Below are 13798 nucleotides of genomic sequence, written 5' to 3'. Positions count from 1 at the left end.
CCTCATCAAATCAAAGAACACGTCGTTGGTTTTTTCTAACACTAGCTAACGTTAATCCAGGTTGTATGTGGCAGGTTTAGTTAGCTGTCGCTAGCTAACTGTTACTTTACCTAACGCTAGCTAGCTAACGTTAACGTTAGGTTAACGTGAAGTTAACGATAAGTAAACTATCAACGCCGAGAGAAATTTTGACAACTAAATTTTACCCAGAGTTATGACAGTTGAAAAATATAAATACTTACATCTGACTTGGTGATTATTAAAGAATAAAAATTGGTATTGGGTGCAGGACCGCGTCCAGACGTTTCAAACAACTGGTCTGGTAACAGGGACGCCATGTCAACGTTTTGTGTTGTCATGGCAACGACACTTTCTCTTAATGCATACACAGATTTTTAGGTCCAAACTAGTAGCTACATGGGAAATGACAAAGAAAACAGTTTGAACACAATGGTGAACAGGGCATGGTACACCAACAAAGCATATATTCCTAGTTGCCTATTAACTGCGCCTTGCTAAAAGTCTATGGAAATTATAGTGTTGGGTTTTGGTGTTTATTTTAACATTAGTTTGTGGTTTAGTGTGAGATGTTTCCAATAATATTCAATCTACTCTTTGACAGATATTAAATGGACAAGATACTAGTAAACATATTAGCTTCAACAATAAAAATACTATTATAACCTTTACAAAAGTTGTAACAGCACAGATGTTTAGCTAGTCTTACTTACTTACTTGACTGAGTGCACCTACTAAACTGGCAACGGAGTGTATTTAGTCACCTCTCTGATGGAATAATCCAAAAACATGGTTACACAAAATTGTAGTTAAAAATCTTTTAATTTATTTATACATATATTTATATATGTACACATTTCCTCACCTCTTCTTGTAAAGACAATAAACACATTGTCCAATTCATTGTTAGTCATTGGTGGCACAATCGAGACACTAGTTCTCCAGAGTCCCAGGCTGATCCAGTAACGGAATAATCCCTTAATTAATCTGGTCTTTTCCTTGCCTTCATAATGTAAAGGAATCTGGAGGGAGATCAATATTTCTCCTTACCCTGATCTTCACTCCATAAGCTTTTTCACCAGAAGGCAAATAAAAAGACAGATGTCAAGGAAGTGTAGTGAATACAACTTAACATTTCATAAATATTTTGTGTTAAAAGGCAGGGTCTGGTAAACTGGTCATTCCCCAAAAGGGTCCAGAGGATAAGTCACCCGCTACAACCTTGTAAATAACTACTTTGCTTGTTTTGACTGCAACCCAATTTGGGTTACACCCACAACCCTAAAACCTTAAGTCTTTTCTTTTGTCTTTATCATATTCCTAAAATATGGTGAATATCTGAAAGCAGGAGAAACGTTACTTAGAGTATACTTAACAATATTTATAGATTAGTTAGGGTAACAGGACATAGAAATGATCATCTTCAAGCCTGCACTTCTTGTCTCTTTCCTCCATTTGTGCTTTAGTATACATGCCTGCCCCTTTGCCTGGTGGGCTGAAACATCTGAAGTCTATGCAGTCCTCATTTTCGAGGACCTGCCCATGGTTTCAAACTACAATTTAGTGGCTACCCTTCACAAATTTCACAAATATTGGCAATATTATTAAAAGCATGACAAATAGTCCTGGATCAATGCTGGATCCCAGCCACCTGTTTGGTGTTTAAAAAAAAAAAAAAAAAAAGTGGTTGCTTTGGGTTATAGGCAACTTGTAAGTTAATAAATGACATTTTGCATCTTAGTGTCAGTATAGCCACAATTAAGCTGAAATAACAAAAAGAAATCCCTTTTGAAAATGAAATACTATCATCCTGGTTGCTTCAAACCAGAGATCTGGATTTGGATGGAACCCTGTTAATAATCTTAAAGTCTATACCCTTACCCCCTAGACACTTTGTAGTGGAGGTTTTTTTTCCATAAGGTATGCATATACTCACCCTTGTCAACTCAGTCCTTGTTATACATAACATGTACTTAATTGTGATTACATATTATGATATGCACAGAGCTTACAGTTGTAAACATAAAATAAAAAGCATATAATGTATTGTATATAGTCCAAACAGTACATTTTTCTCTCTCCGCGTAACAGTCCCTTAGGTTCCAATATAGCCATTTGTATTCCTTCATAGTGTTGTAAACTTCTTTTTATGAAAAAAAGAAAAAATAGTGTTTTTAAAAAAGACTGTACTGCCACTAATTGCATGATGGAACGGATGCGTTGAATATGTGCTGCATGCTGCCCTCTGGTGGCAAGGACTGGGAGTTGTGCTACAGGAAAGGGTTGGTAGAACCTGCTGAAGGGAATGACCCGGCTGGGGCTCCCGCCTGGAATAAGAAAGGGATGGATGTAAGACACCACCTGAAACATTCTGAAAATTATCCCTTCAAATTAATGTTATTAGTAGGATTTTTTTTAATGAAATCAATCAGTATAATCGTTTCCCAAAACTTATAAAAGCCCCCACAGTACCTTCTTTATTGCCTTCTTTAACCCCAAAAGCTGGAAAAACAAAAGCAAAGCATGCTCACCATGAATGGGTTATTGGACATGCCAGGGCCAGCCAAGGGCTGCCCAAAGGGCGTCATGGAGGACTTGTTCTGTCCGTAGACTGGGAATGCAGGGCCTAGGGGTGATACAGGGGAAGGGTTGAGTCTGCTCTCTCCTGCTGTTAAGCAGCCATGTGCAATATATTTCACTGCAACTGTTATATACACACACACACAGCGACCAAAAATAGGATATAAAGGGTCAAAGATAAACTACCCTAACCACTAAGGGACTTAAGTCGGCTACACATGATAGGTGGCAAAAACGTTTTGCGCTGGCCGTTCCAATGATTTCTGCTCAAAATTCAAATTATTTCAACTTCTGATCTAGTTGCCGCCAAACTTTCGAAAGTGCAACCAATGAGATCACAGCATTTTGTTACCTAGCCACCCTTGATGACCCTCTGCGCCCTACCAAATGCGCGCAGAGAGCAAACCGCATATCATGTGTAGGCGGCTTAAAACTGTGAAGAGGAGGGGAGAAAATCAACAAAAGAGCCAAGCGTTTTGATTGCATTCAGGTGTGAACAGAGCCTTATGAGTGGTGCACAGAGCAGAAACCCTAAAGCTTTGTACCCTGAATGCAACCTTTTATCACTGTGCAGCAGCTGCCACTGACAAGTCACTTTTAATGTGCTGCAGTCTCAGCAAGACAAACACAATTTCATGAAAGAAAAATGTTGCACGTGACCTAAATCCCTGAAAGGCACTGCACAGGTGAAACAGGATAAGAGGACAGAGGGGTGTGGGAGGCCACTAACCATTAGACTGAGGGTGGTAGGCCCCGGGTTGAGAGTAAGGGATGGGAGCCTGGCCAGGGAATTGCTGCTGGAAGTTTCCGCTGAAACTGGTCGGGAGGCAGTAGGAAGATGCATTTCCAAAGCCGGCAGGCATGCTCATAGAGCCAGTGCCAAACGAGGCTACGAGACACACACACACACACACACACACACACAGCATGTGTGTAAATGCATGCACACGCACACACACACACACACACACACGAGTAAATTCTGAATATGTTGTCAAATCACAAAGCCTCTTGGCAATGTAACGGAGTTACATCAAAGAAACAAAAATGTTTAATTAAATAAGGTGTCATTAAATATACAAATGCACACACCCGCAGCTGGAGCTCTGCCGTTGGTCTGGAAAGGGTTGGTGGCCATCTCCGGGGCAACGGCTGCGGCAACGAAGGGATTTGTGGATGGGACGGCTAGATGAAATGCAGGTGGAGAGTTGCAAAATTAGTCCGAAAATGTATTTTAATTTTGTATGCACCACTGTAGTAGAAGTCACTATAACCACCTCCAAAGCCATGCTGCATGCTGGGTAACACAGGTGGATTCTGGGCAGGCGATGAACCAAGCACTGGTCCAAATAAGTTCCTGTGAAGAAAATGCCCTAATTAGATGATGTTACATCCATATGCAACACGCATGACAGGCATTAATTAACCTTTAGAACTGATACTAGAGATTGGCCGATTTATCGTTAGGCTGCTGCTGCGTTCGCACATTTTCCCGGCAATATTTACAGACGGGCGTCCACACACGTAGCTCTGCGGTGCTAGAGAGATGCTGCAGTTCACGTGCAGACCATGCACTGCCCCTCCCCCAATAGCAGAGTGCTTGAAGCCTGCTCTTCAAGACAAAGGTAAGCATAAGTGTAACTTTCAAAGCATCTTTTAACTGTTTGACTTAACTGAAATATTGCTCTACACCTTGAAAGTGGAAACCCGTTGCTCTATATGTGCTTGCAACTATAGCTAAGCAAGTTTGTTGGTCCAAATGGAAAATGCAGAATGCTTCGTCTATAAAACTGCTTGCCATTGTATTTAGGGAGCTACAAATTTGTAGTTGTAGGCTATTTTTAGGCTACATTATTAGGAACGCTGGTCATAGGATTAGGTAATGCCGACGTTGTTCCGTGGTATTTGTGGGAGTTTTATTCAGCGACCACCTGGTTGAGGTTTTTACGCATGTGGTGTGTCTCACTCAGACGGACACACAAATCTCAACAATGTATGAGAGAGAGCTGTGCCACCTGAAGGAGAGCTTGTTGTAGATGTTGATGAAAGCCTTTTAGCCTTGCATAGTTATGCAGTGCACATCATTTGGATGATATGAATGTACAATGATTGCAGAAGTGACCTGGATCTGTGTTTCTGTTTATTCTTTTTAAAGAATTGGCAGAGCAGATCCAGTGTGGCAGCTTTTTACCCATTCTACTCCAGGTAAGGCTTGCTGCAAAATCTGCGATATATTGGTGAGCATGGGAGATGAAAAGGCAAAGACCAAAAATACTTCAAATATTGTTTATCTACTTGTTCTTCTTCAATTGTTCATCTGTATATTGTTTTCTAAAGTTAAATACATTTTTTTTTTTTTATTGAGAATTGTAACATTTATTATCATCATTGTCATTTTTATGATGTAAATTGAGGGAGAAATCGTCTCCAAATATCAGCTCAAGAAAATCGGCAGCTCAACCAGGTGGTCATCGGCTAAGGCTGATGAAAAGAAATTTGGTATCGGCATCGGCACTAAAATAAAAATCCAATTCAGTCGATCCCTAACTAATACGGGTAATAGTTTGCATTTTTTATTTTTTATTTTATTTTTTTAAACAGACATTATAGCTGTGAACGGATGTCTCATTAATTTGAAAGGAAACTGTTGACTGGATTTGAAGATTTTAGTTGGGATTCCAATGTATGCATTCTAGGGATGTCCCGATCAGCATTTTAAGCCTCCGATCCTTATCCGATCTTTTAACCTCAAATCCGATCCGATTTCGAGTCCCGATCCGATATTTTGCCTTTAATATTGAAATTGATCAAACTCAAATATATTTTGAGCAAGTAACCCAACTTTTTATTAGACTAATATTTTATCAAAAAGCATTACTATTATTATTGTAAATCCCATGAAATGAAAAATCTTACCCAGAATTAAAGGTCAGCTTCAATTTAATATTTTAGACAAAAGTAAAAAGAAAAACACTGACTTGGTACAGTATTATCAAAAAGAAAGTGCTATCCAAGATCCACTTTTAGCTTGTAAGTGCTTAACATAGGCTGCCATAAAGTCAATAAAAATAAAGTGCACTGACCACTGAGCAAATATAAAATGCACTTGCTCATCTTAAATATGGTGTAAACAGATTGACAAATAGACATGTTCTGCTGTATGAGCCCCGCGGAACTCATGAGCATGCAGCACGGCACGCTTTAAATCAGAAGTCTCGGGATCAACCCAGTGCGCCGTGAGGCTCAGTAGGGACATCGGGCAAACCTCTGCGCTCCAAATATCCGTAGTGAAACTAACAACAACGTTGCGGTTCAACTTACTTTGTATCGTTTCTTTTACTTTGCTGTACAGCTGTGGTATCGCTGTGTCTGCAATGTAGTGTCTCGATGGCAGAGCGTAGCGCGGGTCCAAAACTTCCAGAAGACGAGTTAGTCCGACATTCTCAACTACTGAGATGGGCTGGTTGTCAAGAGCAATACATTCGACCAACCTTTCTGTGATTTAGGACAGCTTTAGGACAGTCTTCACTCGCAAGAGTAAAATACTTCCACTCTTCTGCCATGCTTGCTTTGCTCCGCCGCGGAGGTTTGTATTGCGCAACTACCGTCAACCGTAACTAGCGGGGACGTAAAGATCGGCGCGACTTGTCAGGTAATGTAGCCGAGCTCCGATCACGGGAAAATAGGAAAAGATCGGGCCGATCCGATCTCGAGATCTGGACATCCCTAATGCATTCTCCTAGTGGCTAAGTGATCCACATCACCATTTCACCCTGTGAGGAACATTATTCAACAACACAAGTTGCACATTGACTTAATCAACCTCATGTGTCCTGTGTATGAAATTCATGGTTTCTGGTAAACATTTATTAGCAGTGCTATAATTAGTGTATGTGTGTCTGCCAGTCTCTCACCCTGGCACATTGCTGGCTGTGGTAATAGAGGAGCTGAGCTCGTTGTCCAACTCAGCCAGAGCAGCGTACCGATCCTCTCTGCGGCTCTCCGTCTGGGACTGGGTAGGGACGGCACCAGACATTGACGGGATGGGCACACCTCCCCCTTTCGGAAAAAAATAAAATAATAAGATATTCACAAATCAAATGCCGGGTGCATACACACTACACACACACTCAAATAATAGAGAATAAACTAAAGATTCAGGGAAAAGCATGGTATTTTGTAAGAGGTTTAGGGCTAAATGTCCAATGGGTATCTCCTTTCACAGCACTTTTGTCAAATTAATTCAAATTGAAAGGACGTGTTGGTGTGTTTTCCAACATTGCTAACAACGTGGCATGTCTTAAATGCTCACTGCTCTGAGCATTAGTTTAAAAACCTTTAAAATCTTCCAAGAGAAATGTGCTTCCGTCAAATTTTCAACAGTAGTGATGATCAACGTCATGCATCTATAGGTGATTACAGACAGGGATTGCCCAGTGGACACAGTGGGTACAAAACAAATAAGAAAAATACTAAGATGAGGGTGAGTGTGTGTGGATAGAGTGAAGGAAAGACAATGGTGGGGAGGGGGGGGTACCTGATGAAAAGGACTTTGAGGGGGGTGACGTGCTCAGATGGGATGGAATTGCAGTGTTTCCAAATGCCTCAAAGTTGGCAAAGTTGGTATCTGAATTACCCTGAGGTGCTGCAGCCATACACAAGGACAAATGAACAATGAATGTGGAAATAAAAACAATGGCAGGGCATTGCGTGGGATAATGACATACCAGGCTTCCCACTTCTAAATATCGTTATTACTGTGTATCGAGTGTCTGAGTGAAATGTTGGACCTTTTGGGACCTTTGAGAGAAAGCTAGAGCTAGCTTACCTGACTGGCTTGGAAAATGTGCAAAGTTGGCAAAGTTGGCAGAGCTGGCAGATTGAGTGGCTGGAGCGGCAAAGATGTCTCCTCCCAGGTCAGAGAGCAAGTCAAACTTTTTCTCCTGAGCAGCGCTGTGAGCCTGGGCGCGACCTAGCCCCGGAGACTGGGCGGGGAGCGCACATATTAAGTCGAGTTAAATCCAAATTCTAAAAGACATCATTGATACTTATCTAATAGACAAATAGAGCCTCATAAAACATTTCTGTTACCTGGCGCAGTGGGGTCTTGTTGAGCTGCAGGGTCTTGAGGGGTTGCACTTCTGGGGTACTACCGGTGCTGCTGGCTGAGGAGCCAGACACAGAGGCCTGGACACTAGCTACTGCCCTGGCCTGGTCTGGAGGAACATACCTAGGCATCCAGGAAAGAACACCAACACAAATGCAGAGTATTCAAAACAAAGAAAGAAAGGAAATAAAAGGAAGACTTTTCTAACTGATCCTGACTGACTGGGCACTACGCAAGTACAACAAATGGGTAATTACCTATTTGATTGGGATAAAGGTAAGTATTTAAATTGAAGGGGACCTTCCCTTATAAAGCAGTTTTTAAAGTTGTTCTCTTTCCACCAACACTGCATGTAAGAGAGGAAAGTGACAATGAAGAGCACGCTATCAAACTGAAACATATGGTTAACCACCCATGACTTTATAGCCATTATTTAAAGCTGTATGCACCCGTACCAGTATAAAATATTGGTCTATATATCCATTTATACTATGTGCATAGTGAATCCAAGGGGTGAAGGTCTGAAGTAAATATTTTGGTTTGTGATCTTTTGACAACAGGGTCAGATCTTCCCAAAACATATCAAAAAAAAAAAAAAAAGTTTATGTTACCATCTTTTCTTTTCATATTTTTCCTGAAGGAACTCTTTTACTTTCAGTGGTTCTCGGAAATCTGGAACAACTAATGTCCTGTCGTCATAGAGGCCCAACCAGATGTGTTTACAGACCTACAGGGGGGCAGAGGAATGAGGAGAGTGGGAGGTAAGAGGGGATTGAGGTGGGGGTGGTGGCAAAGCCGGGAGAGAGGTGAGAGAAAGTAAAGGGTAGGGGGAGGGGAGGACGAGAAATGGGAGAGAAAAGGGAGAGAGGAATGCCAATAAAGTTGACTATGCAGGGTTCAGGAAATGCCAAGATGCTTCTGAATCAAAACCGGAATGACCATAAAAAATACTGTTTAACAATGTGAAATATGGTGCTGAGTCCTTTGGTGTAAAGTGTGCCTGATACCTCATTGCTGTGTTTCTGTAGGAACTCAATTTCCTGATGTGTGAATGTGGTCATAGAGATGGACTTCACTCTGTGGGGGGGGTTCAGTCCTCGCCTGTAGGTGGAGGGGGGTACATTTTTAGCTTTTTCCTCCATTTATTGGTATTTTAGTTAACAAACAGTGTATACTACATACAGATAACTATTAGAAAAACAATACAGAATTTACACACAGAGATACATATATACACAACAGGACACATGCAGTAAATAAAAGTATAAATATTAACCAAGGTACAACCACAGATGCATTAATATATTTTTTTCAAAGGCACAAGTTAAATAAGAAATGTTTATATATTGGACTTGATTTAATTTGATTAGAAATGACAAACCTACTTAGAAATTGCCAATAATGTGCTCACTGTCATTAGTGACTTATAGCAGATGCCATCATAACTACAGTACAGGCCAAAGGTTTGGACACATCTTCACATTCAATGCATTTTCTTTATTATCATGACTTCTTACATTGTAAATTATCACTGAAGGCATCAAAACTAAGAATGAACACATGTGGAATTATGTACTTAACAAAAAAGTGTGAAATAACTGAAAACATGTCTTATATTCTAGTTTCTTCGAAGTAGCCATCATTTGCTTTTTTGATTGCGCTGCAAACCCTTTGTGTTCTCTCAATGAGCTTCATAAGGTAGTCACCTGAAATGGTTTTCACTTCACAGGTGGGCCTTGTCAGGGTTAATTAGTGGAATATCTTGCCTTATTAATGGAGTTGGGACCATCAGACAACTGTTAGAATTCATATTATGGCAAGAACCAATCACTTAAGTAAAGAGAAATGAGTGGCCATCGTTACTTTAACATAGGACGGTCAGTCGGTCTGGCCAAGTGCAGTCACAAAAATCATCAAGCGCTGCAAAAAACTGGCTCACATGAGGAAAGGAAGACCCAGAGTCACCTCTGCTGCTGAGGATAAGTCCTCTGAGTCACCAGCCTCAGAAATCGCAAGTTAACAGCAGCTCAGATTAGAGATCAGATGAAAAGCACACAGAGTTCTAGCAGCAGACACATCTCTAGAACAACTGTTAAGAGGAGACTGCGCGAATCAGGCCTTCATGGTCAAATAGCAGCTAGGAAACCGCTGCTAAGGAGAGGAAACAAGCAGAAGAGACTTGTTTGGGCCAAGAAACACAAGGAATGGACATTAGACCAGTGGGAATCTGGGCTTTTGATCTGATGAGATTTTTGGTTCCAACCGCCATGTCCTTGTACAATGGAGAAAAGATGATGGATGGATTCTACATGCCTGGTTCCTACCGTGAAGCATGGAGGAGGAGGTGTGATGGTGTGGGGGTTCTTTGCTGGTGACACTGTTAGGGATTTATTACAATTTGAAGGCATACTGAACTAGCATGGCTACCACAGCATCCTGCAGCGACATGCCATCCCCATCCCGGTTTGCGTTTAGTTGGACCATCATTTATTTTTCAACAGGACAATGACCCCAAACACACCTCCAGGCTTTGTAAGGGCTATTTGACCCAGAAGGAGAGTGATGCCAAGAGTGTGCAAAGCAGTAATCAGAGCAAAGGGTGGCTACTTTGAAGAAACTAAAACTAAAGTTAAAATAAAGTTTTCAGTTATTTCACACTTAAGTACATAATTCCACATGTGTTCATTCATAGTCTTGATGCCTTCTGTGAGAATCTACAATGTAAATAGTCATGAAAATAAAGGAAACGCATTGAATGAGAAGGTGTGTCCAAACTTTTGGCCTGTACTGTATATATGGTTATATAGTCTGCAATCTGGATCCATAGAAAACATACTTGAATAGAAATAGTTCAAACAGATCTCTACCACTTGATCTAAGCAAAGTACAAACACAAAATAACTAATTGCATGTAGTTTGTGACATATAAAAATCATACCGTAACAGACAACTGTTTTAAGAAGTCACATAACTGAGCCAAATTGAAATCCCCTGTGTGTAATGGTAGGTAGGACAAGTGATATATACTTTATATCTATCTATCTATCTATCTATCTATCTATCTATCTATCTATCTATCTATCTATCTATCTATCTATCTATCTATCTATCTATCTATACACACACACACACACTTTAAATTAGGGCTGGGCGTTGTGGAGAAAATCAAATATCACAATATTTTTGACCAAATACCTTGCTATCAATACCGAAACAATATTGTAGTGTTGACTAACGGTGGTTTCACAAAATATTTACACAATGAGATTTTTGATAAGTAATCATCAGTAATGTGGATATAATGACTAACTGGGTTAGTCATTACACAGAACGGTTACAACAGTCTGGTAAGTTCAGAAAATTACATCACTTTACTGTAATGCAGCCTTTAAAACCAGGAAAAGACAACACTATTGCCATATTACAATATGCAAAATCTTAGACGATATCTAGTCTCGTATCACAATATCATATCGATATATTGCCCAGTTCTACTTTAAATAGCTTGAAGTTGCAACAGCTGGTTGGTAAGTGTTACGGCAAAAGCTAAATCAAGACGACAAATAAAATCTGTGGCCAGATTATTGAATCACTGCTTGTTTATATAGCTCATAATCACATTTGTGCTAATGGGTCAGCACTGAAGGGGAAAACAAGTTAACAAACATTCCAGAGTATAGTAAGAGCACTCATACAATCTTGTTTAAATGGCTGTAAAGTTGCCTCAAGCACGCAGTTATCAATATACGAAGCTCTGTGCAAGAGGGCCAACCACAAGGAAGGGAATCAAGAGCCAATTCTGGATGAGCTTTTATTGTGAAAATGAGAGACGGGGAGCAGTTAACAACTATACATTATAATGACAAAACCATTGTTGAAAGAAAGAAATCACTTGACATGGCCTTGTGTTCGCCATAAAGGATGTCGGGTCTATGATTGGATGATTGCAAAAAAAAAAAAAACACATCCAACATTTAAGGCTTGTGATGGCAACACCATGCTCTGGGAATGATGCTGCAAGCCATAGAAGGCTTGTGTGTGTGTGTGTGTGTGTGTGTGTGTGTGTGTGTGTGTGTGTGTGTGGGGGGGACCTGATGCAATCAATAACAGGATTGGCTGAAAACCAACAATGTAATGTTCTGGTGTGGCCAAGTCAAAGTCCAGGCCTCCATCCAATCCAGCATTTATGGCAGAATTTCAAAACTGCTTTTCACTGCAACTTGACCGATCTTTCAGAGTTCCGCAAAGAAAACTGAGGGAAATCCGCAGTGTCCACATGTGCAAAGCTGATACAGACCCTTCCACATAGAATCAAGGCTGAAACTGTTGCCAAAGGCGCAATTAATTTAATAATAATAATAATAATTAAAATAATACATTTTATTGATAATGCACTTTTCATCAATAGATCTCAAAGTACTACAGGTAAAAAAAGAGAAAAATAAAACAAAACAAGAAAGAATAAAAATAAAATAAATAAATAAATAAAGCTATTCTTATAAGAAAGAAGAAAAAAAAACATCTAAAGGGGACCAAAATCTTTGCTAAAAAGAAATGTTTTAAGGCCTTTTTTTAAACACTCAGTGGACTGAGGTGCCCTCAAGGTGTCAGGGAAGGCATTCCACAGATGTGGGGCAGCAGCACAAAATGCCCTATCTCCCATTGTCCTGAGATACGTGTATTATACCACCGGAAAATACACAGTATATTAACGTAAATGATGACGTAGAAATTGATTTTTTTTCTTCTTCATCTTTATTTTTAAGTCTTTAATGGCGCAAAATTCAGTCAAACCCCGTTTCTGATGCAGTCTATCACAGATCCTACACATCTGTAATAGATCTGCCTGTTTTACACTCTTTGACCAATAGGTGGTAATGTGAGAAAATTAAGCCCCGAGAAATGGACCCGTTTGTGAACCACTTTGCTGGAAAGCTTCATGAGGCTTCATCTGGCTTCCTCTCGCCACCGCTGTCCTTAATATAGGCTATGATTTCATAACGACTAAAGGAAGAACTGGTTTCATCAGACAGCAGCTGAGGAAAGACCCACTGCCCTACTTCGTCTTTTAACTACTCCCCAAGTAGAGAGACCCACCCTGCTCCTGCTTATCTAGAGGTGTAGCTAGGTGTGTGTGTGTGTGTGTGTATGTGTGAGATGCCGTGTCGGAGGTCCAGCTAAAGTTCAACTAGAGAAAGTACAAGTCACGTGCTGCGTTTATACAGGTCGTCAACTATTTGACTATTATTAACATTTACGTTTGGCGTGTTAACCTTGTACGACCACCACACAGGCACAAAGATACTGAAACCACTCTGCCTAAATACCACTTCTTTTCATACGGAAGTAAAGCTGTAAAAACAAGCTGTAACAAACCAAACTGCCGACACTACCCAACCCAAACCAACGGCCGAACCGATGTTACCGGTCCTGACTTTACCACTAGCTAACAAGCTAACAGTACCACCAAGTCAGTTGTGGACCGGACAAATCGATGACCGACCGCGGCATCTTTTGTCCTTGCCTGGTGGACACTGTAAACGATAAATATGATACTTTCGTCAACTCACAGGATCCCAGAGCAGGTGGTACAGACGAAGGAGCCCACTGTCATGTTGACATAGGTCGGGCCGCGCTGGTCGCAGTCGAAGCATTTCCTATTCGCGGGCAGGCTAGTCATTTCCCGGAGCATCTTCAAATGAGTCTCCTCTTGCTTTCGCTTCGCGCTCGTCGCCATAGCCGAAAACAGCGGGCTGGTATCACAGGGGAAGAAGTTTGGTCAATGTACCCGGCACAGGGAGGGTGTCTTCGGGGTAGACTTGTCGCTAGCGGCGGTGGCGACGGCCGGGGAGACACCTTTCTGGCCGGGGAGACTGGGGCGACTGACAAACTACTTCTTCTACACGTCCATAGTGTGACAGAGACCGGCTTCACAAGCACAGGCGCCATCTGTTGGTTTGGAATAATGCCTCTTACACTGAATAACTCATTCATTCAGAAATATTTCAGAAAAAAATGGTGCAATGAAAACACGACACTACACAATCACACTTGCCGTAAGAACATCACACAAACAAATACACATCAACATTA

The 13798-nt window shown here is 40.9% G+C and overlaps 2 protein-coding genes and 2 long non-coding RNA genes across 6 annotated transcripts in view; 2 read left to right on the top strand and 2 right to left on the bottom strand.

Moving 5' to 3' along the window:
- fbxo36b (F-box protein 36b) overlaps positions 1–391 on the bottom strand; it is a 3654-nt gene extending 3263 nt beyond the window's left edge. Inside the window, exon 1 of the mRNA XM_032532534.1 lies at positions 243–391. Coding sequence (XP_032388425.1) covers positions 243–359 — 117 coding nt within the window. The 5' untranslated portion in view covers positions 360–391. The remainder of the gene's footprint in view (positions 1–242) is intronic.
- A 1170-nt stretch (positions 392–1561) lies between these two features.
- Positions 1562–6933, top strand: LOC116699072 (uncharacterized). Its single transcript, XR_004334357.1, has 3 exons — positions 1562–1678; positions 5262–5267; positions 6920–6933. It is a non-coding gene; the product is annotated as an uncharacterized LOC116699072 (long non-coding RNA).
- agfg1b (ArfGAP with FG repeats 1b) lies at positions 1924–13627 on the bottom strand. Of its 3 annotated transcripts, XM_032531458.1 has the most exons (12): positions 13276–13626; positions 8713–8806; positions 8317–8432; positions 7690–7828; positions 7427–7583; positions 7136–7243; positions 6513–6657; positions 3876–3955; positions 3691–3783; positions 3329–3487; positions 2550–2644; positions 1924–2345 (listed from the first exon to the last, which is right to left on the bottom strand). In XM_032531458.1, the coding sequence occupies exons 1-12, from the start codon at positions 13440–13442 to the stop codon at positions 2289–2291; spliced, it is 1410 nt and encodes a 469-aa protein (XP_032387349.1). In that variant the 5' UTR covers positions 13443–13626; the 3' UTR covers positions 1924–2288. The 3 variants fall into 3 exon arrangements, with proteins under 3 accessions (XP_032387349.1, XP_032387351.1, XP_032387350.1); XM_032531460.1 differs by lacking the exon at positions 3329–3487 and having other exon boundaries at positions 13276–13627; XM_032531459.1 differs by lacking the exon at positions 7136–7243 and having other exon boundaries at positions 13276–13627.
- The window catches only part of LOC116699071 (uncharacterized), a 15145-nt gene continuing 11952 nt past the window's right edge, over positions 10606–13798 (top strand). The window contains exon 1 of the long non-coding RNA XR_004334356.1: positions 10606–10616. This is a non-coding gene — a long non-coding RNA (uncharacterized LOC116699071). The remainder of the gene's footprint in view (positions 10617–13798) is intronic.

The sequence above is a fragment of the Etheostoma spectabile genome, chromosome 12, assembly GCF_008692095.1.
Source record: "Etheostoma spectabile isolate EspeVRDwgs_2016 chromosome 12, UIUC_Espe_1.0, whole genome shotgun sequence".
Taxonomy (NCBI): Eukaryota; Metazoa; Chordata; class Actinopteri; order Perciformes; family Percidae; genus Etheostoma; species Etheostoma spectabile.
Note: the sequence above shows the minus strand (reverse complement) of the source record. Positions and strands in the feature narration are given on the sequence as shown.

Excerpts from the sequence above, each read along its gene's own strand:
- agfg1b (XM_032531458.1), bottom strand. The coding sequence starts at position 13,442 with ATGGCGACGAGCGCGAAGCGAAAGCAAGAGGAGACTCATTTGAAGATG. Across the intron at positions 8,433-8,712 it reads TACAGAAACACAGCAATGAG|GTCTGTAAACACATCTGGTT; the intron begins GTATCAGGCACA and ends GCCCCCCTGTAG. Across the intron at positions 7,584-7,689 it reads ACAAGACCCCACTGCGCCAG|TCTCCGGGGCTAGGTCGCGC; the intron begins GTAACAGAAATG and ends CTCCCCGCCCAG.